At 43.8% G+C, this 24,103-nt stretch overlaps 1 protein-coding gene across 3 annotated transcripts in view; it reads right to left on the bottom strand.

Annotated features, from left to right (window-relative positions):
- Positions 1–240: 240 nt before the first annotated feature.
- The window catches only part of CPEB4 (cytoplasmic polyadenylation element binding protein 4), a 149,214-nt gene continuing 125,351 nt past the window's right edge, over positions 241–24,103 (bottom strand). For all 3 annotated transcript variants that reach the window (XM_068277169.1, XM_068277171.1, XM_068277170.1), the window contains 4 exons: positions 23,052–23,170; positions 12,917–13,031; positions 3,551–3,732; positions 241–1,402 (listed from right to left, as the gene is read on the bottom strand). In XM_068277169.1, the coding sequence (XP_068133270.1) occupies positions 1,175–1,402; positions 3,551–3,732; positions 12,917–13,031; positions 23,052–23,170 (644 nt within the window). In that variant the 3' untranslated portion in view covers positions 241–1,174. The remainder of the gene's footprint in view (positions 1,403–3,550; positions 3,733–12,916; positions 13,032–23,051; positions 23,171–24,103) is intronic.

Genomic DNA, 24,103 nt, shown 5'->3' with positions numbered 1-24,103 from the left:
GGCGCCTGCGCAGTAGAGCGGACCCGACGGAGATCGGGTATTTCCGTCTATTTCCGTGCCGAAAGCAGCCACAGCGCCCCCGCTGGAGCCAGCAAAGGTTAATATTGAAGCTACAGTCGGGTCTGTCGCCGGCTGTTCGGAGGGCTGCAGCAAGACCCCCGTGGGACAGAGGACGGCGTGGGAAGCCTCATTAGGATCCGGAGGCTTCCCCCACCCGAGGTGAGTACCCCCCAGGGGAGGTTTTTGATGTTACAGAGTCTCTTTAATATAATCATTTTAGTTGTTTATAAAAATATTGATAATTCTTTGGTGCCATTCTGAAGGTTATTACTGTTGGGCACAACAGCCCCTTCAGCAGCCTGTGTAAGCGTCATGGAGGAAGTCAGACGACAAAGACCATTTACAACCTTGATAACATCACTTTTGCGCCTTACAATAATATGTTTACGAGATGGAACAAGAAAGGTGGAGTTACACTTAACCTTCCAATAAAAGATGAAGATTTTGTTCAACAATGCTGCTTAAATTTACCTTTACCCATGCTGATTGTTTGTGGGTCTTTTGTCAACAGGCAACTGCTAACTTTTCCACTCAAGTTAAAAAAAAAAAAAAAAAAAAAAGTGAAATAAAAAAAAAAAAAGAACCCCGAATAAATAGGAAATAAAAAAATCTCCCCAAGTAAAAAATAAGCTGTGTCAAACAGACCAAATAGTGTTATTGTGGTTGCATGGTTACACTAACAGTATTCTTCTGTTACATATTCACAATAATTTAATTAAAATAAAATACTATGGTTTTCTCTTTTTCTCGCTTAATATTTTTTTACCATTTTAAGCTATTTTCTTTGAGACAAAATAAAAAAATACATTAATAATAATATTAATTAAAATTGTTGCAGTCTCCCTGCTCCCTTGGTTTTCAATGAGGACAGCATGAAACTTGCATGCATCAGTGTGATATTGTTATGAACAACAAAGGCGTTTCAATACAGTTCTCAATGACACAAGACTCTACAAAATACCTATGGTGTAGGCCATTCTTTCGTTATACTATTGTTAAAGTACAGACTACAACAAGAGGACATGCTTTCCTAAGGATGGAAGGAGGGAGATTAAGAGAACAGAAGAGTGCACTTATTTGGATCCTCGGGAAGGAAGTAAAGCAAATGGGTCACTCAATTCCAACGGAATGAAATATGCCTTGGGCGATCACCTCCCTCCTTCACCAGCGGCTTGTGGAACTCCCGCCCAGCGCGGGAGTGGATAGCAGCCCAGCAATATTCACAGTAATACTGCAGACAGGTAACATTAGCACAGAAGAATGGAGCGAATTTGCCACTGCAGCGAGCCCCTTGACACTCATCACACAGCTGATCGTCCAGGACATATGGCTTCACTTCCACCTGACAGCAGAAGAAGACAAGAACAATGAGGACATCTCAGGTACTACTGAATGGGACTGAACAATACAAGAGAGCCAACAGCAACAGTACATCAATGAGTACAATACCTACCAGGATTCTCTTCTTCCAGCTCACACTGGTGCTCAGCTAATCTTAAGTCTGCACTGACACTCGGGTGAAATGTTTTATCTAACTTTAGGCAACACTGCGGCCAAGTTAGTACCCTTACCCAAAAAGCAGCCAGGACACCACTACATGGAGGTTATAGGTTCTCCCTGTATGGCTATGGGCTTCCAGTTGCTGCTCCAATATCCTCCCACATAATAAAGACATACTCACCCCTATTCAACGTTTTATCCTAGGTGCCTAAATGTCTTTCAAAGGGAACCTGAGGTTATTTTCTCCTAAACAAAGCAAGCTGCCTGGCTGTGCCCTGATCCTGTGCCTCTAATACATTTAACCATAGACCCTGAACATGCTTGCAGATTAGGTGCTCTGAGAAGCCTGACTGGATTAGCCACATGCTTGTTTCAGGGTTGTGAGTTGGACACTACCGATGCCAGAAGATCAACAGGATTGACAGAAAACTGGTATTGTTTAAAAGAAAAATGGTAGCCTCCATATCACACACACTGGTTTTATGTCACCAACAAGCACCAAAAATACTCAAAATAATTTAGACAGTACTACTACTACTACTACTACTACTACTACTACCACTACTACTACTACTACTACTACTACTACTACATTTTGGTACTTTTATAGTTGCAGATTGTTGAAAAGTTATTTTAAAGATGAAAGAAAAAGTTGATTGAAAAGGGGTCACTGAGAGGTTCATAGGCTTTTGTCCAAACTGGCCCTATACAGTGGAAGGGACACGGAGTCACATATTACTGCAGGCAACTTTACATCTTTGCTGGAAGCTAATGCTTATCTACAGGGATGATATTTTTCTCTTTTTACAACCCTGGGACAGACCATATATTCAATTAGGCACATCGCTTATCACTTCTTATTAGGGACACTAGAGTTCGCAATGTGCACATTTTGTCTGCAATAAAATACTTTCTCACACACTTAAAGTGAACCAGAGATGAAGCACCCTCATGTATTGTACCATATATATCAGTGGGAACATTAGAGAAAACACCTACCCTGCTCTCTGTTTCATTCTTCACTGCTCAGCCTGCTTGTTATCAGCCCTGATAAAATCCCAGACTGAGCATTCAGTCTGGCTTTGCTCAGGAATCATTATAGCGAAGTCTGTCTTCTTTGATGTCTTTTCAAGCCCAAGCCTGCCCCTTTCTGGCTCTGCTATAATGACTCAGCTATAATGATTCCTGAGCAGAGCCAGACTGAATGCTCAGTCGGGGATTTTATCAGGGCTGAGCAGTGAAGAATGAAACAGAGAGCAGGTTAGGTGTTTTCTTTAATGTTCCCACTGATATATATGGTAAAATACAAGAGGGTGCTTCATCAATGGTTCACTTTAACAGCGTTAGATTCTGCCCAACGTATGAATTAGTGACTGCAGGATGAATCAGAAATTTTCTGGGCATATTCTTATTTGTGTATTTTGCCATAACAGACCAAAAAAGTTGCTAAAGTCCTGTATAAATTTTGTAAAGAGTCTATCTCATTACAAGTTCCTAATTCTATTTCCTCTAACAAAAGTAAAATGGAATAAAGAAAAGATGGCCATATAGCTTATGTAAATTATCTGTAGCATTTTTTAAAGTGGCCATACACTTATAGATTTGCAGCAGATTCGACCATCAGATAGATTTCGGTTAGATGCCTGCCAAGTCGAATCTGACAGGAATCTATCTGCTGTGTGCCACACACTAGGAACAGATTTCCAATAGATTTCAGAATTAAATCTATGGGAAATCTATTGAAAAACGATCTGCACTACTGCACCATTAGATCCAATGCAACTCTATCGGCCATCGATCTGCTGTAAGCAGCAGATTGACCTAGATTTTCCATCTTGTCAGATAGATCGAAATCAGCCGCAAACCGATCGACTGGTCAATCGAACGGCCATCGATTTCCGATCGATCAAACCAATTGATTGATGGCAGGAATCGACCAGTGTATGGGCCCCTTAATACGCAACATTTAAAAATAAACAAAGTAACTTACCCGCTTATCAATCTCTCCATGCTGCAGCTGAACAAAGCGGGCACTGATAGCAGCTATATAACTTTGTTGATTGGAAAAGGCAACACGCCCAGCTCCTTTTGGGTACTTTAGCTCAGGGTCTGTGTCTATGCCAGCATAGCATACTCCTCCATAGAGGCGGTCCATTATCATAGCCAATTCCACTGCAAAAGAAAAGAGAAGAAATTCACATAAGCACCAATAATACCATAAGGCCACAGCAACAAGGAACAGTCTCACAAGCAACAGAAGTAAGTAGAGTTGCTTCATTAGTAGCTGAAATGCTACCGGGAACATAACGTTTACCAATGAAGCAACAATGCTTCGGAGGTCGTGCATAGTGTTGGGCGAACATCTAGACGTTCGGGTTCGGGCCGAACAGGCCGAACATGGCCGCGATGTTCGGGTGTTCGAGCCGAACTCCGAACATAATGAAAGTCAATGGGGACCCGAACTTTCGTGTTTTTTAAAGCCTCCTTACATGCTACATACCCCAAATTTACAGGGTATGTGCACCTTGGGAGTGGGTACAAGAGGAAATTTTTTTTTTAGCAAAAAGAGCTTATAGTTTTTGAGAAAATCGATTTTAAAGTTTCAAAGGGAAAACTGTCTTTTAAATGCGGGAAATGTCTGTTCTCTTTGCACAGGTAACATGCTTTTTGTCGGCATGCAGTCATAAATGTAATACAGATGAGAGGTTCCAGGAAAAGGGACCGGTAACGCTAACCCAGCAGCAGCACACGTGATGGAACAGGAGGAGGGCGGCGCAGGAGGAGAAGGCCACGCTTTGAGACACAACAACCAATGCTATACAGTGGCGGGTGAGCGGTGTACTACTGTTCCCAGCAGAGACACAGAGCACAATGCTATACAGTGGTGGGTGAGCGGTGTACTACTGTTCCCAGCAGCGACACAGAGCACAATGCTATACAGTGGTGGGTGAGCGGTGTACTACTATTCCCAGCAGCGACACAGAGCACAATGCTATACAGTGGTGGGTGAGTGGTGTACTACTGTTCCCAGCAGAGACACGGAGTGGCAGTAAACACAATGCTATATAGTGTGGGTGAGCGGTGTACTACTGTTCCCAGCAGCGACACAGAGCACAATGCTATACAGTGGTGAGTGATCGGTGTACTACTGTTCCCAGCAGCGACACAGAGCACAATGCTATACAGTGGTGGGTGAGCGGTGTACTACTGTTCCCAGCAGCGACACAGAGCACAATGCTATACAGTGGTGGGTGAGCGGTGTACTACTGTTCCCAGCAGCGAAACAGAGCACAATGCTATACAGTGGTGGGTGAGCGGTGTACTACTGTTCCCAGCAGAGACACAGAGTGGCAGTAAACACAATGCTATATAGTGTGGGTGAGCGGTGTACTACTGTTCCCAGCAGCGACACAATGACTGGGGGGACCCTGGCTAGCCTGGCTGGAGAGAGAACTACCCTGCCTGCCTACCCAAAGCTAAACCCACAGACAAATGGCGGAGAAATGACGTGGATCGAGTATTTATTTACCCGAACCACGTGACCCGTTCGGCCAGAGCGCGTTCGGGTCCGAACCACGTGACCCGTTCGGCCAATCACAGCGCTAGCCGAACGTTCGGGGAACGTTCGGCCATGCGCTCTTAGTTCGGCCATATGGCCGAACAGTTTGGCCAAACACCATCAGGTGTTCGGCCGAACTCGAACATCACCCGAACAGGGTGATGTTCTGCAGAACCCGAACAGTGGCGAACACTGTTCGCCCAACACTAGTCGTGCACCATGACTCAAAGATGTGTTACAGTACCAAACAGCTTTTTATGGTTTGTGAATACACCTACAGTGAATCTGGGAGTTTATGGCCAACACCCTAGTAACATGGAGATTACATGAAGGCTTTTCCATGGTATTTTTGATATTATAAGTTTACAGTGCAATTTCCAGAAATTACCTATTGCATAATTTTACATACAGGCAACCTTTTTCTTTGCTATGAAACTATAGCCTTGATTCATTAAAGAGACTCCGTAACAAAAATTGCATCCTGTTTTTTATCATCCTACAAGTTCCAAAAGCTATTCTAATGTGTTCTGGCTTACTGCAGCACGTTCTACTATCACCATCTCTGTAATAAATCAACTTATCTCTCTCTTGTCAGACTTGTCAGCCTGTGTCTGGAAGGCTGCCAAGTTCTTCAGTGTTGTGGTTCTGTGATGCATCTCCCCCCTCCAGGCCCCCCTCTGCACACTGCCTGTGTATTTAGATTAGGACAGCTTCTCTCTTCTCTCTTATCTTTTACAAGCTGGATAAATCCTGCTCTGAGCTGGCTGGGCTTTCACATACTGAGGAATTACATACAGGCAGAGCTGTCTGCACTCTGCAGGAAGAAACAGCCTGACACTTCAGTGGAAGATAGCTGCAGGGGGAAAGAAACACACAAATGATCTCTTGAGATTTAAAAGGAAGGTTGTATACAGCCTGCTTGTGTATGAATGTATTTTCTATGTGTGGACATACTGTACATCAACCTACTTCCTGTTTTGGTGGCCATTTTGTTTGTTTATAAACAAACTTTTTAAAACTGTTTTTAACCACTTTTAATGCGGCGAGGAGCGGCGAAATTGTGACAGAGGGTAATAGGAGATGTCCCCTAACGCACTGGTATGTTTACTTTTGTGCGATTTTAACAATACAGATTCTCTTTAAGCGAGTTACAAAATGCCCAAGCACATGCTAAGCGTGGTAGTGCACACTCCTAAATAAGGCACGCTCACCTTAAAGTACGGGCCGCTCCTAGCGCGAGATGTGAGGTTGCACTTGATTGGGCCAAAATGCTTCCCGTCATGCAGCACATACAATGTGGGGGCTGCCTGTAAGCCCGCCTGAACCACCTTTTGGCACCATTAGCAGTGCTGTACTAGTATACTGACAGTTCTGGATGGGCAATAGTCATGTCACTTATATGCACACAGGACCATTGCCCAATCCAGAACCAACCGTATGCTAGTACAGCACTGCTATTGGCTCCGAAAGGTGGTTCAGGCGGGCTTACAGAAAGCGCCTACATTGTATGTGCTGCTTGACGGGCAGCATTTTGGTCCAATCAAGAGCACCATCACATCTCGTGCTAGGAGCGGCCCGTACTTTAAAGGGAGCATGCGTAATTTAGGAGCGCACACTGCTCAGCACTACTGCGCATAGCGTGTGCTCAGGCATTTTTAACACACACTGCTCAATTTAAGTTGCTTAACTGCTCAATTTAGGTTGCTTAAGCAACTTAAATTGAGCAGTGTGTGTTAAAAAATGCCTGAGCACACGCTATGCGCAGTAGTGCTGCGCAGCGTGTGCTCCTACATTACGCATGCTCCCTTTAAAGTACGCTCCTAGCCCGAGATGTTAAGTTTAATGAATCAAGGCCTATGTCCCTAGAGCTGTTCAGCTTAAAGTAATACATAACACACTGAGGTGAGTGCAGCAAATATATGGACTCAGTTAGCCTGCAGGAACCCCACTGAAAGACGAAACAGACTCAGTAGGGAGCCTACCAATAGAATATAGTAAACTGCAAGAAGATTAAGTTTTACTCTTTGCATCCAAACAGACTTGGATGCCCCAGTCACTCCATGGAAAGAGCCCTAGTTAAAGGGACTCCGAGCACCTCTCATGGGCATGCCTTTAAGACTCCGACCAGTATTGCAAAGTACTTAAAGATGCATACCGTTCTGTAGCTTGTGCTCTTCTCTTTCATTTGATGCCTGAATCACCATTCTACACCAAATAGTTTTCGTTCAATTTCAATATCACGGCTGCCATCTATGCTATGTTATAACTTCTGGGTCACCCGTCTTCCCTGTTAGAGAAGTGCATCACTGAATGAAGCAGGAAGAGGAAGTGACACGCATGGCCATTGCAAGAAGCTCCCCCAGAGGGGTCACAGTACGACTTTGTTGCATGTCGCCTGGCTTAAAGGCATACCCATGGGAGGTGCTCAGAGTCCCTTTAAAGTAGCCTACACACTGCAAAAGTTCTATTCTCCTCCTTCTGGGTCTCTTTTCAGCTTTTAGCACAGCGGACCACCCTTTGCATCTTCAGATCCTCTCCTCTGTGTGCAATGCATCCAGAGTCTTGTTCTTTCCAGACTTTCCTCTTAGGAAGGGCCTTTAAAGTTGCATATTCAGGCACTTCCTCTGTTGGGTTTCCCCAAAGCAAAGTCCCTGGACCCTTTCTCTTCTCCATCTATACATATAGTCTTGCTTAGACAACTTATCAGCTCTTTTGGCCTCCAATATCACTTATATGCTGATGACACGCATATCTATCTATTTATCAGCTCCTGATTTAGCTTTGTTAACAGCTCCCGACTGCCTCAACGCCATCTCCTCCCACTTACTGCGATCCCAGCCCACTGCCTAGGTGTACTAATCAACTTTCTAATTCAAGCCACACATCAGCTCCCTATCTACCTCCTGTCACAGCTACCTAAAAAACATTTACCCGCATTCGCCCCGTCTCACCCAGGCCGCTACCAAACTTCTTGTGCATGCCCCAATTGTTTCACATCTTGATTACTGCAACGTCTTGATTAGTACTATCCCACTTTGTCAGTCCCTGCATTGGGTGCCTATCACACAATGGGTACAATTCAAGATACTAACTCACCTACAAACTCCCTACTTAACTACACTTGTCTCCAGGTATTGTCCTGCAAGTATTGTTGCTCTACTTACCATATTCTCCTCTCTAGTCTAGTCTTCATAATCTCACATAAAGGACTTTTCATTAATTTGTCCACATCTCTAGAACTCCTTTCCATAATCTCACAAAGTCACTCACCCTCACTATCTTGAGGAGCAACCTGAAAACTCACCTCTACAGGCAGGTATATAATCTCACCTAAGACACTGAACTCACCAACAAACCACCACCTTGTGCACGGCTCTCCCCTAAATATTGTTCTGCCCTTTGAATGTAATCCCATTTGAGCAAGACTCTCTCTCTTATGTGTCATTCATGCTGTGTAAAGTGGTTACATGTTGTCCACCCTCATGTCTGATGCATTGCTGACTTGTTCAATTGATGTTTATTGGTAAGCCATTGCCTTGCAAGTGTCTGTATTGTACACTCTGCGTCATGGAAGAGGATAGTGCTATATAAATCCATAATAGTAATAATACATTTTTATGAAAATAACGTTTGCAAAGACCTCTGTACATTCCCTCATTGGTGTATCAGTGCGTTGCTATAATTCAACAATGACACAATGATTTATGAAGAGACTAGTTTAAACTACTGGTGATTCCTGGGGTTTAGTGGCATTTTATAACTCTCGCAAAATTGTAGGACATTGTAAACTCTATTGTTCTTAATGAGGCCAATTCACACTGCAAGCTTGGCACTGGCTGGCTCGTCTAAAATTCTCACTGCAGGCAGTTTGTGGCTCAGTCTAATGATCTAACCCTCATCAAAGTGAAAGGAAAATGCCTGTCAGCCCTGGTCAAGCACTTTCATGCCCAGGCGACCCCTTTTCAGCGCCAGCCACCACCTATAAACCACCAGTCAGCGATTGCTAAAAATGGAAATCAGCACCTGCTAAAAGTGGCAATCAATGCTTGCTAGCTCCAGTGGAAAAAATCCAAACAACTCCTGTAATAAAAGTGCCAGTCATTCCCAGCTTTTTTTTCATTAGAGCTTCCAGTATGAATGTAAGTTAACAGGTCTTGTTTGACTAATCTGCAGATTAAAGACACATGTTGACTTTCCTATGCAGCTAAACAATGTCCATCTGAGGTGGTAAAAACCATTAGGATTCTGGAACACAGTCCAGAATTGCTCTTCATGGAAACCCCCCACCCCCCAAAAAGCCACACCTTAATTGTGGAAATAAGCTCAAATTACTCCATGCAAGAGATAAAAACTAGTATGTAGAAAAATTGCAGTTGATGCCCTGGATTGATAAGTCCAAATGTGAAGTATCTTGCTGTACAAAAAAATAATTTATTCACAGAGGGCCCAGGGAGTGGTACAAAGATGAATATCTGTAGGAAACAGTGAACCATTGAAATTCCTCGAAGACTTTGGATGGGATTTCTCCAATGGGGTTGGATATTTGGTGAGAAGAAATACTCTCCTCAGTGCTAGTAAGTGCACACAGATATTTATTCATCATGAAGTACCAAAGGGAAGCCACTGAAATTAAGACCAATTTATTTTTTGCAGCAGGACAAATACAGTCAAAATCATAAACAACTATTTACAGCAAAAAGAAGAATAATGAGCGTTGGCCACCCATGAACTTGCTGCCAGTTCACGGATTGTACTTCCTCAGAACAATCTGCCATTTTGAAGCTGTCCTTACCCAGTAATTTAATTATTACGTTTTGAATCGCTCAAATTCTTATCTTGCCAATTTTCCTGGTTTCCACACATCATCTTTACAAATGAACTGTTCACATGCTTTGGAACACAAGCACCCCTAAATTGTTTTCTCTCTGTCTGCTGAACATATGTATTTGTGAGTATCTATTATTGTATTTAGGGTAAACCTGCGTACAGTAATTAGTATACAAAAACAAAAATACAATACCACATCACATTTAAAACACCATTGCAAAAACTTTGAGTGCCCACATTTCCCCTGCAGTCCTTCAAAGCCAATTTGCAAATAGCAACACATCTCAATATTTGCATAGGTACAGGGTCCTCAGTTTTGTGCCATAAGTCTATGGATCTGGCTAAACTACCACAATTAAAAAGTTCCTGTCTATATAGAAAACTATGCTTGATAGATATACAGCTGACTACAGACTTAGGCCCAGTGCACACCAAAAACGCTAGCAGATCCTCAAAACGCTAGAGCTTTTTGAAGCAGATTTTCAGAGCGATTCTAGGCATGTTTAGAGAGGTTTTCTAAACATGCCTAGCGGTATGGGGGCGTTTTTGTGTAGCAGATGTCATATATTGTTGCAGTAAAGCTGTTCCTGAACAGCTACTGTAACAAAAACGCCTGGAAAACCGCTCTGATCTAGCGTTTTCCAGAGCGGGTTGAGCTTTTCCTATACTTTACATTGAGGCAGAAACGCTTCTGCAAACCGCAAAAGTGCTGCAGGAGCCACGTTTGTGGTTTGTTAAAAACCTCAAACCGCTGGTGTGCACCATCCCATTGAGATACATTAGCCAAGCGTTTTCACAGGCGGAAGCGGTTTGCGAAGCGCTTCAAAAACCGCTCGGTGTGCACCAGGCCTTACTGTTTAAAGTAGACCTGAACTCTTGCACTAACCAGAAGGAAAAGGAGAGAGATGCACCCTGTATGTATTTAGAAAGTTTAGCCTGTCTAATTCCCCCTCATCTGCCACTAATCACATCTGTAATTTGATCCCTCCGCTGTGTCAAGCTGGCTTCCTCAGCAGAGCAGCTAAGTTGTAAGCCCAGGATATTAACCATAAGTCTGCTTCCATGAAAGCAGGAAGTACACACACTGCAGATTTATTGCAGCATTTGTATCAGCTGTAACAAAGAAGATGTTTTAAAGGTTTTTATGCTGATGCTTATTCTATACTTGGGCCCCCATACTGGTTAACCTATACTGGGGGCACCTATACCTGGCTACTTGTAATGGGGGCACCTATGCCTAGCTACCTTTATACTGGGGGCACTTACACCTGGCTACCTATACTGGGAGCACCTATACCGGACTAACTATACTGGGGGCACTTATGCCTGGCTACCTATACTGGGGCCACTTATGCCTGGCTACCTATACTGGAGGCACCTATACCGGACTACCTATACTGGGGCACTTATGCCTGGCTACCTATACTGGGGCCACTTATGCCTGGCTACCTATACTGGAGGCACCTATAGCTGGCTAACCTATAATAGGGTACCTATACCTGGCTAACCTATAATAGGGTACCTATACCTGGCTATATATACTGGCTACCTATACTGGGGGTAACTATACCCGGCTACCTATACTAGGGGTAACTATACCTGGTTACCTATACTGGGGCACCTATAGCTGGCTAACCTATAATAGGACACCTATACCCTGCTATCTATACTGGGGACACTTACACCTGGCTACCTATACTGGGAGCACCTATACCGGACTACCTATACTGGGAGCACCTATACCGGACTACCTATACTGGGGGCACTTATGCCTGGCTACCTATACTGGAGGCACCTATAGCTGGCTAACCTATAATAGGGTACCTATACCTGGCTAACCTATAATAGGGTACCTATACCTGGCTATCTATACTGGCTACCTATACTGGGGGTAACTATACCTGGTTACCTATACTGGGGCACCTATAGCTGGCTAACCTATAATAGGGCACCTATACCCTGCTATCTATACTGGGGACACTTACACCTGGCTACCTATACTGGGGGTAACTATACCCGGCTACCTATACTAGGGGTAACTATACCTGGTTACCTATACTGGGGCACCTATAGCTGGCTAACCTATAATAGGGCACCTATACCCTGCTATCTATACTGGGGACACTTACACCTGGCTACCTATACTGGGGGTAACTATACCCGACTACCTATACTGGGGGCTAAATACTGCATCACAAGAAGGCAAATTTCAGTTTTGCATAGCATTTCAGTAAGAGGGCCCCTTACACAATCCTAGAAGTTCTGGTTTACCATGAGCTTGCTGGGCAATCTATTACTTTAGATTTTGGGGAGAAATTTTAGTTTTGATTTGATTTTGTGTTTCAAGTTTTTATTATACTCAACATATTTACTGGACCCTTGCTTGACACATTTTGGGAAGTTACAAGAAAAAAGGTTATGGAAATTACTTGGATCACTTCTTGCACAGAAATCCAGCAGAAATTGAACACCAACGAGATTAAGGAAGAAAAATGTAATATTTACCCAATACCCACGATCCTGTTTAAAAGACAGCAATTCAAGACCTCTGACAAAGTTGCATCATTTCTGAAATTAACTAGATCGATTTTCTCCTTGAATTAATCATGGGGCTTCAGAAATAAAATACCCTAATAAAATATTTAAAGCAGTTAAAAGCATGGCTATCTATGTAGGTTCAGCCCATTGCAGTGACAGCCACTGTGCAGATCTGTTACTGGGTTGCACACACAACCTTGACTCTGTAAAAGGGTAGGCCACGTAAAGTATGCAGCAGCTAAACTATGCCGGAATAGGTCAGATCTTTCCATCTCCTCAGCATGCACAAACTCTGTTTGATCATCTATCTGGGTGAGTTTCTATAACATGGGTTGAATTTAAGTCACTCAAATAGCGAAAAGAAAAATGGACAGACAAAAATGTTACTTATTGCTATGAGATATCTACTGCACTGTATAGATAAAAACATACCTGCTCTTAGAGGCCTTGGGACACCGCCAACAAAAATAGTCTTCCTTGGGTCAAGAGGTTGTGAGCCATCCATTACAAAGTCACTGTCACTGAGATTCCAGGGCCGGATTTGAACCTGTTGAACAGCATAGCAAGAACTCCATGAGCTCAACAAATGCAAGATTCCATTTTAGGATGCAGTCACAGCACACAGGATTAAGACACAAATACACAGCTCTGGTTCTCTGAACAGTCACAGCTATAAAATAATGAATATACTGGTAAAAAAAAAAAAAAATTGTACTGGCACTGGACAAAAATGACTAGTAGTTTGTGGAATCACGCATGTCAGAGATAACCAGCAGATTCAATGACTCTGATCGAATCTGACGGTAAAAATCGACTTAAAGCCCCCTGCACACTGCATGCGATTCCAAATATGAATTTTAAGTTTAGTTTACTTGTAATTCCGATTTTTAATCGTTACTGCATGCTGTGTTTTTTCTGTGTTTTTCTGTTGATAGTATTCAGGGAAAATCGGAATCGCAAATTGGAATCAAAATCGGAATCGATCACTGCAAATCTGGTTTGCGATTTCGATTTGCGATTCGGTTTTTCCCTAAATGCCATCAACAGAAAAACTCAGAAAAAACACAGCATGCAGTAACGATTAAGAATCGGAATCGCATGTAAAAAAATTAAAAATTGGAATCGGAAACGCATGCGGTGTACAGGGAGCCTTAGGGTGATCTGTCATCTACAGTGAATGATTTCTATCTCTGAAATGGGCAGATCCAGGCCTAATGCTGGGCATACACGAGTCGACTGGGCGGCTCGATTAGCCGCCGGATCGACTCCCGCCGTGTCCCCCCCGCCATCCGGATCGATTCCCGTTCGTCCCCGCGGGCGCTCCTTATCTTCTGCTCGATTCCCCAGCCCCGCTATTGTCCGCCCGAGCGGGGAATCTATCCGGCGGGTCATCGGACCTGTCGGAAATTATCAATCGAGCCATCAGAGGCTCGATTGATAAGGAATAATCCCACCGTGTATGCCCAGCATTAAGCATTTGTCTATCACTAATTTACAGCAATAAGGTGTTAAAGAATTAATTTAGAAATACTAATTTAAAAACTAACAGGGTTGAAAGAAATTCTGCGTTCAAACTGGGGCTTAAAGTTGCATTCTCTGTGAAAACAGGATCACAACAGAGGGGGGAAAGTTGCATCCCGCAGTGAAGCATACAGTACACAATGTATACTGCAACTGTTGACATGCAAGTTATGGCATACAGTACTGCATGCATGGCACTACGCCAATGGATTCCACCCCACCCCGCTGTTAAAGTGCCAATGTGAATGTGCCATTACAATCAGAGCTCGCCCGAGGCAGAGGCGAGAGAGGCTCCAGCCTCAGGGTGCAGTGTAGGAGGGGGCGCACAACTCACTCAGCTATCATTCCCCTATTGGGTTTGAAGCAAAGAGAAATAAGACAAGGGGATACATGGCAGTGACTGCAAGCCAGATAACTAGAGATGAAGGTGTTGGGGCCCCAGGGCGCCTCTTAAGGTGGCCATACACTTATAGATTTGCAGCAGATTGGACCATCAGATAGATTTTTGGCAGATGCCTGTCAAGTCCAATCTGACAGGAATCTATCTGATGTGTGCCACACACTAGGAACAGATTTCCAATAGATTTCAGAATGAAATCTATTGGAAATCGATCTAAATGCATTATTGGACCATTAGATTCAATGCAACTCTACGAGCCATCGAACTGCTACCAACAGCAGATCGACCTACATCTCCCATCCTGTCAGTTAGATCAAATTGATCGAAATCGATAAAAATCGTCTGCAAATCGATCGAATGGGGAATTTGATAGAATCGATTTCTGATCGATCGAAGGCTGAAATCGACCGGTATATGGGCCCCTTTAGTGTAATAGCAATCAGTGTGTGATGGCTGGGGTGAGAGAGATGGAGGGGTGCACTTTGGTGTCTCAGCGTGATAAAATAGAAGGTTTATGCTAGGACGTTTTTACGCTTTCCCATTCCCAAAACTATATGATGCTTATAATAAAAAAAAAATTAGAAAAAAATGTTATCCGCAACAAAATACAGTACACAATTTTTATTAACTGTACAACATAAATGCGCAAAACACAAGTATCTAGAGATTTACATTTGCTTCTAAAACAACAAACATGGGTGTGTGAAATAGGCAAAGTACAAATTAACCTTTGCAATTTTAACTATTTAGCATTACAGTAAAATGGCATCCCTAAATATATTCTAAAGCTAGCCAAATATCTAGCAATGCTGATTCAATCGACAAAGTAATCGACTTTATTAAGAAAACGACTTCAGTATGGTTGATGGAAAGTAGAGCGACTAGTGACCCACACACTACAAATGATATCCTATGCGATTCACCTTCACATTCGATCTGACCGATATTGTGTCTCCATGTTCTGAATGCAAAATTGATTCAGAGTCGATCGAATGACACGTTAACAGTAGCCGATTCCTGAGCGATCGACCAATATCTTGCATCCTGCTTGATACACTAAGCTGGTCGATTCGACATGAATCAACATGAAATCAGACACTTTTCATCGACTGGGAGTTCTGGGACACACAATTCCCTCTCAATTCTATAAAATGATCGATCATACAGCCAAATCGCTAGATGTATGGGCACCTTAACGTGGGATTGTCAGCCACAAAACCGAATTCTATTTAAACACTGCAGTGTGTTTAAAATGCTGCCAGAAATCTCTCTCTGCAAGTACAAGCTCTCTAATCGATTCAGAAATCTCTCTGCTGTTATTTTTCTCAGTCCCCGGGCTTTTTTCTGTGCCACTGCCAATGACCCTCCCACCTTCCTGCTTCTCACTGCCTAGCTGCAACATGATGCTCAGCTCTCTCCTGTTTACAAGCAAGGCTGACGTGACTCAGCAATTGGAGGAGAAAAAAAAAAGTTAAGGGAAGAAATGACATCAGGAATTAACCACAAACTGTGGGCAAAAGATATGGTTCCCACCAGGAACAGAATTCTCTTCATTTACTATATAAAATTCACTGAAATCAAAACATGGACAGTACAATACATGTGTTATGTAAGTAGATCAAGTATTTATTTACTTATCCATGTGTTTTTTTTTCCTGGCATAGTATGACTAATCCTCCTGCTTTAAAGGGAACCTTAACTAGAGTGACCAGACGTCCCGGATTGCCCGGGACACGTCCCGGATTCGGGGTCCGCTGTCCCAGGCTGCATGAGGTCCCGGGAAACGTCCCGCTTTCAGCAGTGGGACGTCCCAGCCTCGGGACTCTGGTCACTGTATCCTCATGAACTGGCAGCGGCGTCTATAGACGCCGTGGCAGTTCATTGCCTGCAGCCACGCTCCAGCCTCCTTAGTCTTCCGGTGTCTGTTCCGACACCGGAAGGCGAGCAGGGCTACGGCAAGATGGCTGCCAAAGCCCTGTACTGGAGACTATTTGTGTCTCCAGTACAGGGCTTCGGGCGTCATCTTGCCGTAGCCCTGTCAGCGCGGGAGACGAGCAGGAGGAAAGTGGTCCCAGGAGCAGCGCGCCAGAGGCCGGAGACTTCTGCCAGGTGAGTAAATGCTTTCTTTTCCAGGTGAAATGTGCTCCCATTGCGTTTATTTTCTGGTGAAATGTTTGCCCGCATTGCATTTATTTTCTGGTGAAATGTTTGCCCGCAGTGCGTTTCTTTTCTGGTGAAATGTTTGCCCGCATTGCGTTTACTTTCTAGTGAAATGTTTGCCTGCATTGCGTTTCTTTTCTGGGGAAATGTTTGCCCGCATTGCGTTTTTCTGGTGAAAGGTTTGCCCGCATTGCGATTACTTTCTAGTGAAATGTTTGTCCGCATTGCGTTAATTTTCTGGTGAAATGTTTGCCCGCATTGCGTTTATTTTCTGGTGAAATGTTTGCCCGCATTGCATTTATTTTCTGGTGAAATGTTTGCCCGCATTGCGTTAATTTTCTGGTGAAATGTTTGCCCGCATTGCGTTTATTTTCTGGTGAAATGTTTGCCCGCATTGCATTTATTTTCTGGTGAAATGTTTGCCCGCATTGCGTTAATTTTCTGGTGAAATGTTTGCCCGCATTGCATTCATTTTCTGGTGAAATGTTTGCCCGCATTGCGTTCATTTTCTGGTGAAATGTTTGCCCGCATTGCAGTAATTTTCTGGTGAAATGTTTGCCCGCATTGCATTAATTTTATGGTGAAATGTTTGCCCGCATTGCATTTATTTTCTGGTGAAATGTTTGCCCGCATTGCGTTAATTTTCTGGTGAAATGTTTGCCCGCATTGCGTTAATTTTCTGGTGAAATGTTTGCCCGCATTGCGTTAATTTTCTGGTGAAATGTTTGCCCGCATTGCGTTTATTTTCTGGTGAAATGTTTGCCCGCATTGCATTTATTTTCTGGTGAAATGTTTGCCCGCATTGCGTTAATTTTCTGGTGAAATGTTTGCCCGCATTGCGTTAATTTTCTGGTGAAATGTTTGCCCGCATTGCATTCATTTTCTGGTGAAATGTTTGCCCGCATTGCGTTCATTTTCTGGTGAAATGTTTGCCCGCATTGCAGTAATTTTCTGGTGAAATGTTTGCCCGCATTGCATTAATTTTGTACTGACATGTTGCCCGCATTGCGTTTATTTTGTACTGACATGTTTGCCCGCACTGCGTTTATTTTGTACTGACATGTTTGCCCACATTGCGTTTATTTTGTACTGACATGTTGCCCGCATTGCGTTTATTTTGTACTGACATGTTTGCCCGCATTGCGTTTATTTTGTACTGACATGTTGCCCGCATTGCGTTTATTTTGTACTGACATGTGTGCCCGCATTGCGTTTATTTTGTACCGACATGTTTGCCCGCATTGCGTTTATTTTGTACTGACATGTTGCCCGCATTGCGTTTATTTTGTACTGACATGTTTGCCCGCATTGTGTTTATTTTGTACTGACATGTTTGCCCGCATTGCGTTTATTTTGTACTGACATGTTGCCCGCATTGCGTTTATTTTGTACTGACATGTTGCCCGCATTGCGTTTATTTTCTGGTGTCCGGGGTAACTGTTACTGCATTTATTATTTAATGGTCATAGATGGCTATGTTTGCTGCTTTGTGGTTACGGTATACTATTAGCATCACACAGTTTCTGCACACCCATGATGCAAAGTCTCGTTTGTCCACATCCTGCCCAACCTACATCTCTGACCTGGTCAGCAGATATACACCTGGCCGCCCACTTCGCTCCTCCAACGACCTCCTCTTAACCACCCCACGCATCTCGCACTCCCATGCCAGACTGCAGGACTTCACTAGAGCTGCCCCTATCCTGTGGAACTCTCTCCCGCTGCCCATCAGGCTCGCTCCCACCTTCAACACCTTCAAAAAAGCACTCAAAACTCACTTCTTCAAGGAGGCCTACATCAACTCGACACTACCCTAATCCTTTCTGCCAATAACTTCTTGATGCACCCCCTCCTTTTGTCACCAGCCCCTCCCTCTAGATTGTAAGCCTTTGGCAGGGCCCTCTTCCCTTGTGTATCATACTTGACTGTGTGCACTTTACCCAGAATTTGGAACTGGTAATTTTTTACCACTACCATTCCAGTTTATGATCTGGCATTGTACTATTATCTGCATTGTGTTGTGTATCTTATTGCTATTACCTGTATTGTTGTATCTATGGTCTGTTACCTGTATTGTTCTGTCAACCCTGTTATCATTGTCTGTAAGCCTATTTATTGTACAGCGCTGCGTAATATGTTGGCGCTATATAAATCTAATAAATAATAATAATAATAATAATAATAATGGCGTAAACACTGCTTTCTTATGCCTCGCTGTTACATCATTACATTAGCTCCGCCCATACAATGTCATGACCACGCCCATTTTTTGCCGTGCCCCCCCCGGCGTTCATCGCTGTGCACTCCTCAGTTCTCCCCACTTTTCGTCGCCACCTCCCTCCCTGTCCCAGGTTGGACCATAAAAATCTGGTCACTATCTTAAAGGGGAACTTCAGCCTAAACAAACATACTATTATTAAGTTACATTAGTTATGTTAATTAGAATAGATAGGTAATATAATCTTTTACCCACCCTGTTTTAAAAGAACAGGCAAATGTTTGTGATTCATGGGGGCTGCCATCTTTGTCGTGGGGCAGCCATCTTTTTGGTTGAAAGGAGGTGACAAGGAGCAGGAGACACAGTTCCAACTGTCCTGTGTCCTGATTACCCCTCCCAGCTGCACACGCTAGGCTTCAAATGTCAAATTGAAAATGTTAAAAAAAAAAAATTTGCACCAAAACAGCAGAACGAGAACAACATTATCAGAAGTCCCATCATGCTTTGCACAGCATAAGGGGAAAACTGCCCGGGCAGTTTTTTTCTGTGCAGCTAAAAATGAGGCTTGTATAAGAGAAACAAAGTTCTGATGCTGTGAAACTGTTAAAGAAACACCAAGCCTTTTCAGTGCTGCTGAGTCGATTTTTAGTCCGGAGGTTCACTTTAACTGAAAGAGATTTACCAGTTTATCATTACAGTACATTGGCAGGTTTCTGCGACTATTTACATGAACTCTACATTAGTCTTATTGCTCTCTGAAGTTTCCAATAGCAATTTGGTTATCCAGTCACTCCCATGCGGTGACTTTAACCACTTCCCGGACCCGCTACTATCCACCAAATATTCACACATTTGAGAGCTGACTAGTTCCGACTGATGCATATGTGATTTTATGTATTTTATTTATTTGTATTTATTTATTGTATTTATAAAGCGCCAACATACTACGCAGCGCTAGATTGATAGATATTCTCTCTAAAGGCCGGGTTTCCATTAGAGTGAAGCGTCCATCTCTGAGACGGACACCGGCAGTTATGCAGCGCAATAACGAATCAAAATCCCTCTTGCCATGCACATCTATGGGAATTTGAATGAGTTTCTAAATATTCCAAATCAGTGCTTCAGTTATTTTTCCTATACACAAATTTGGAAGCAGATCTCAATTACGTGTCTGGATTCATGAGTGGAGATCCGCACAAAATCACCCCTAGTGGAAACGGAACTAAAACTAATTTCCTCAAATGAGGTTCAAATGAGGACTATTGTAAAATTAATTTGTATCCAAAGCGTTTACATATCCTCAACGTAATCTCCCACAGAAACCTCTGTCCCTGCTGAACGTGAACATCCCTTTAGCAGATGTCATTCAGCTATTACAAGGGCAGGATAACAGGCATTGGCGGTGTGGGGAAAGTGCCGGCTTTTCCCCCCATAGAACTGAGAATAAGAGCCCTTTTAAACTGCTGCCTGTGTGTACGCCCCCAATCGCACTGCGGTGTGTACCCACAAGCAGCAATTTCCACTAGTCGCGATTGCGCCATTTATCCGTTGGGAACCTAGCGCGATCGTGTTGATAATCGCGCAGCCTGACATTTCCGTGCAGGTAAAAAGCGATGCTTTAGTGATCGGAAAGTCAGCTACGATCCGCTTTTTGAAGAGGATCACAGTCAGTGGAAAAGGGCCCTAAGGCAGGGGTCCCCAACCTTTTCCGGCCCGGGGACCACTTTCTGACCAATTTTTTCTCCGGGGCCCGCGGGGGGAGGGGGGGGGGGGGTGTAGCGTCCTAGTGGACAGTGTCGTGCACAGCGGGTTACGGGGGGGGGGGGGGGGGGGGGTCATAGCTAGCCTCAGTATAGGGAGTTTGGTTGCCCCAGTATGGCTAGTACAGTTACCCCAGTATAGCTAGTAGAGTGCCCAGTACAGCTAGTATAGTGCCCAGTAAAGCTAATAGAGTGCCCAGTGTAGCTAGTATAGTGCCCAGTATGGGTAGGTAGTGCCCCAGTATAGCTAGTATGCCCCAGTGTAGTTAGTATGCCCCAGTATAGCTAGTATAGTGCCTCAGTATAGCTAGTATGCCCCAGTATAGCTAGTATAGTGCCCCAGTATAGCTAGTATAGTGCCCCAGTATAGCTAGTAAAGCCCCAGTACATAGTGCCCAGTATAGCTAGTAAAGCCCCAGTACAGCCAGTATAGTGCCCAGTATAGCAAGTATAGTGCCTCAGTATAGCTAGTATGCCCCAGTATAGCTAGTATGCCCCAGTATAGCTAGTATGCCCCAGTATAGCTAGTATAGTGCCCCAGTATAGCTAGTATGCCCCAGTATAGCTAGTATGCCCCAGTACAGCCAGTATAGTGCCCACTACGCCTAGTATAGTGCCCAGTATAGCAAGTATAGTGCCCCAGTATAGCTAGTATAGTGCCCCAGTATAGCAAGTATAGTGCCCCAGTATAGCAAGTATAGTGCCCCAGTATAGCAAGTATAGTGCCCCAGTATAGCAAGTATAGTGCCCCAGTATAGCAAGTATAGTGCCCCAGTATAGCTAGTATAGTGCCTCAGTATAGCAAGTATAGTGCCCCAGTATAGCAAGTATAGTGCCCCAGTATAGCAAGTATAGTGCCCCAGTATAGCAGCACACTCCTCCTCCCCCCTCCGCCCCCCACGCGGCCGCCGCTGCAGTTACCTTGGCCAGCAGTCTCTCTTATTCCCCTCTCTCTCTCTTCCCAGCGTGTGAGTAACAGCGCGCCCTGAGGCTGCTGTGATAGAGAGGGAGGAAGCAGGAAGGAGAGAGCGGTTCCCATAGTAACGGCGCGCCGCTACAGGAAGCCGCTCTTTCTCTCCTGTTTTCCTCCCTCTCTATCACAGCAGCCGCAGGGCGCGCTGTTGTGACACACACTGGGAAGAGAGAGAAGGGAGAATATAAGAGACCACGCGGCCGCCAGAGGTAACGGAGCGGCGGCCGCGGAGGGGGCGGGGCGGGCAGACAAGAGGACAGTCCCGCGGCCCAACTGGAAACGTCCTGCGGACCACCAGTGGGCCGCGGACCACAGGTTGGGGATCCCTGCCCTAAGGGACTTAGGCATGAAGTTTATAATATCTGCAAGAAATTTTTAATCAAAAAACAACTGCAGTCTTTGTCACATGATGGCGGTGGCTAGAGGGGAGTTGCCATCATTGGGTTTCTGAGGGTAAAATCATTACAGTCCCCTTTAGCTGTTAGGAATGCTCACTTATCACTTCCACTCATCAGCTTCCTCCTGATCCTTCCAATCCCTGATCTAAAGACTTCTCCTATGGGAGTTTTTAGTCAGTTGGCCAAGTGGACCAGTGGATAGTATATTACTTACAACTGCCATGGAAGCTTGCCCAGCAGCAATTTCTGTAGTGGCTATTCAGTGGCAACCCCCTCCTGTAAGACTATAAAGGCCCTTCCACACTGCATGCACTTTAATGCACGTGCGTTTTGCTGATTGCAAGGGCACTGTGATTACCATAGTAATTGCTGTGCCCTGTACAGAGTGGTGCGATATGCTTTTTATGTGATTAGATTAAATAAATGGCAGTGCATGCAAATCACATAGCAAATGTGGTGCTATGCAATTTGCTTTGCAATCTCCTCACTGAAAAAAACTTCCCACACCTTTTTCTTTTTTTATGTCAGGAATCACAATTACGCCCACCAATCCCACCCATAATGGCGGCAAAACATGTGCTCTAAAACCATGAAGATGGCAATCACAGTGCACCAAGGTTGCGATTTCCAGTGTGGATGAGCCCTAACAATCATGTCCACATTTACATTGCGGCTTGTCATCGTAAACTGAGGAATGGGGATCCCCTTTAAGTAACCAGCTTTTTCGTATCTGACATTATATATCTTAGTGTTACCACTGAACATGAATTGAACACAAATACTAAAAAAAGAGGAGAGAACCTTGAGAAAATATCCAATGTTTTTCATATACATTGCAGCAGGCACCACAAATAATAAGCACATTGCAAGTAGAGTACATAAACAAGACTTTGAAGGCTAGCCTCTTTCTGAAATGAAGAGGATCCTGTGAAGTGCACTTGAAGCTGTCAAGCAGAGTACAAGACAGGATGTTCCACCCAGTTAAAGCTTTCAAGATTCTAGGTAAACACTGGAGGTGCTTCAAATGAAGATTTCTTTAGTGAGCTCCGCCATTTAGGCGGTACTTGCACTTCAAACCTCAGCCAGCACGAGCGACTACAAAGAGAAGTGATGACATTCTATGGAATGAATACTCACAGGCTTGTCTTTAATGGTGGGGCTTGACACACATAGGTACAGCTTACTATCCTCTTCAATGCAAGCATCGATCAGAGACTGCACAGAACTTTCATCTTGGAACAGTAGAAATGCATAGCCTGGATTAAAGGGAGATAACAAATCAGTATTTTATATTGTTTCCAGTAAAAGTGCTGAACTGCAACCTTAACAAATGCTTCTCAACATCAAATGTGACGTTTTCACCCCTTGTAAGCATTTTCCATCTACAGGAGACGCTCAAACCCCATTTTTGGAATGTTATATATCCGGATACACTGAGCTAGATATAGTAAATATATTCCAGTTGCTCTATGAAAATTTGAAAGAGATCAACAGAGCAACGGTAACTGGATGCCATTGGGTTGCAGTCTGACAAAGTAAGAGGACAAAAGAAAGCAGGGATGATCAATGAAATGCAAATATTTCCAAGATGATGCAAATGTATGCGTTTTTTGTGTGCAAACATATGCAGCTTGAAATGGACCAATCAAGTCCCACCCAGGATTAAATTGATAGTTTTCAAGCTGCATATATTTGCATAAAAATGTGCATTAATCTGCATGAACGTGGAAATATTTGCATCTTATTGATCATCCCTAATACACGTTGCAAAGTGAAAACACTTGGGAGAAAAGTTAACTGAATCAGGGTGACTTCCTCAGCAGTGGCCTAGGCAGCAATTCTTTTCCGGTCTGGATTTTTCCTCAACAACATGGAAAGGGGTTTATTATTGGTATCCTATGTAAATAATACTCCCTTTCTGTTATGGGGACAGAATCACCAAGCATTCTGATCTTTGCAGCTCACAGGTGGCTGGACTATCCCTCAGAGATCTACAGGTGCGTCTGGGTGAAACAGATGCCCTATTTTTCATTTCTTTTGCCATCTTGCTTTGTTTTAGGAGGTGTGTCCGCTCATCGACCCACACCCGAATAATATATGCTTAGTAAAGGCCTGATGAAGGGTCAAACTGACCCAAAACGGACTAGTTTTGTTGCCTGAAACTGTCTAAACTATATACAACAAAGCAC

This window comes from Hyperolius riggenbachi, chromosome 3 (assembly GCF_040937935.1).
Source record: "Hyperolius riggenbachi isolate aHypRig1 chromosome 3, aHypRig1.pri, whole genome shotgun sequence".
In the NCBI taxonomy this organism is placed as follows: Eukaryota; Metazoa; Chordata; class Amphibia; order Anura; family Hyperoliidae; genus Hyperolius; species Hyperolius riggenbachi.
This window is presented reverse-complemented; position numbering and strand designations above follow the sequence as displayed.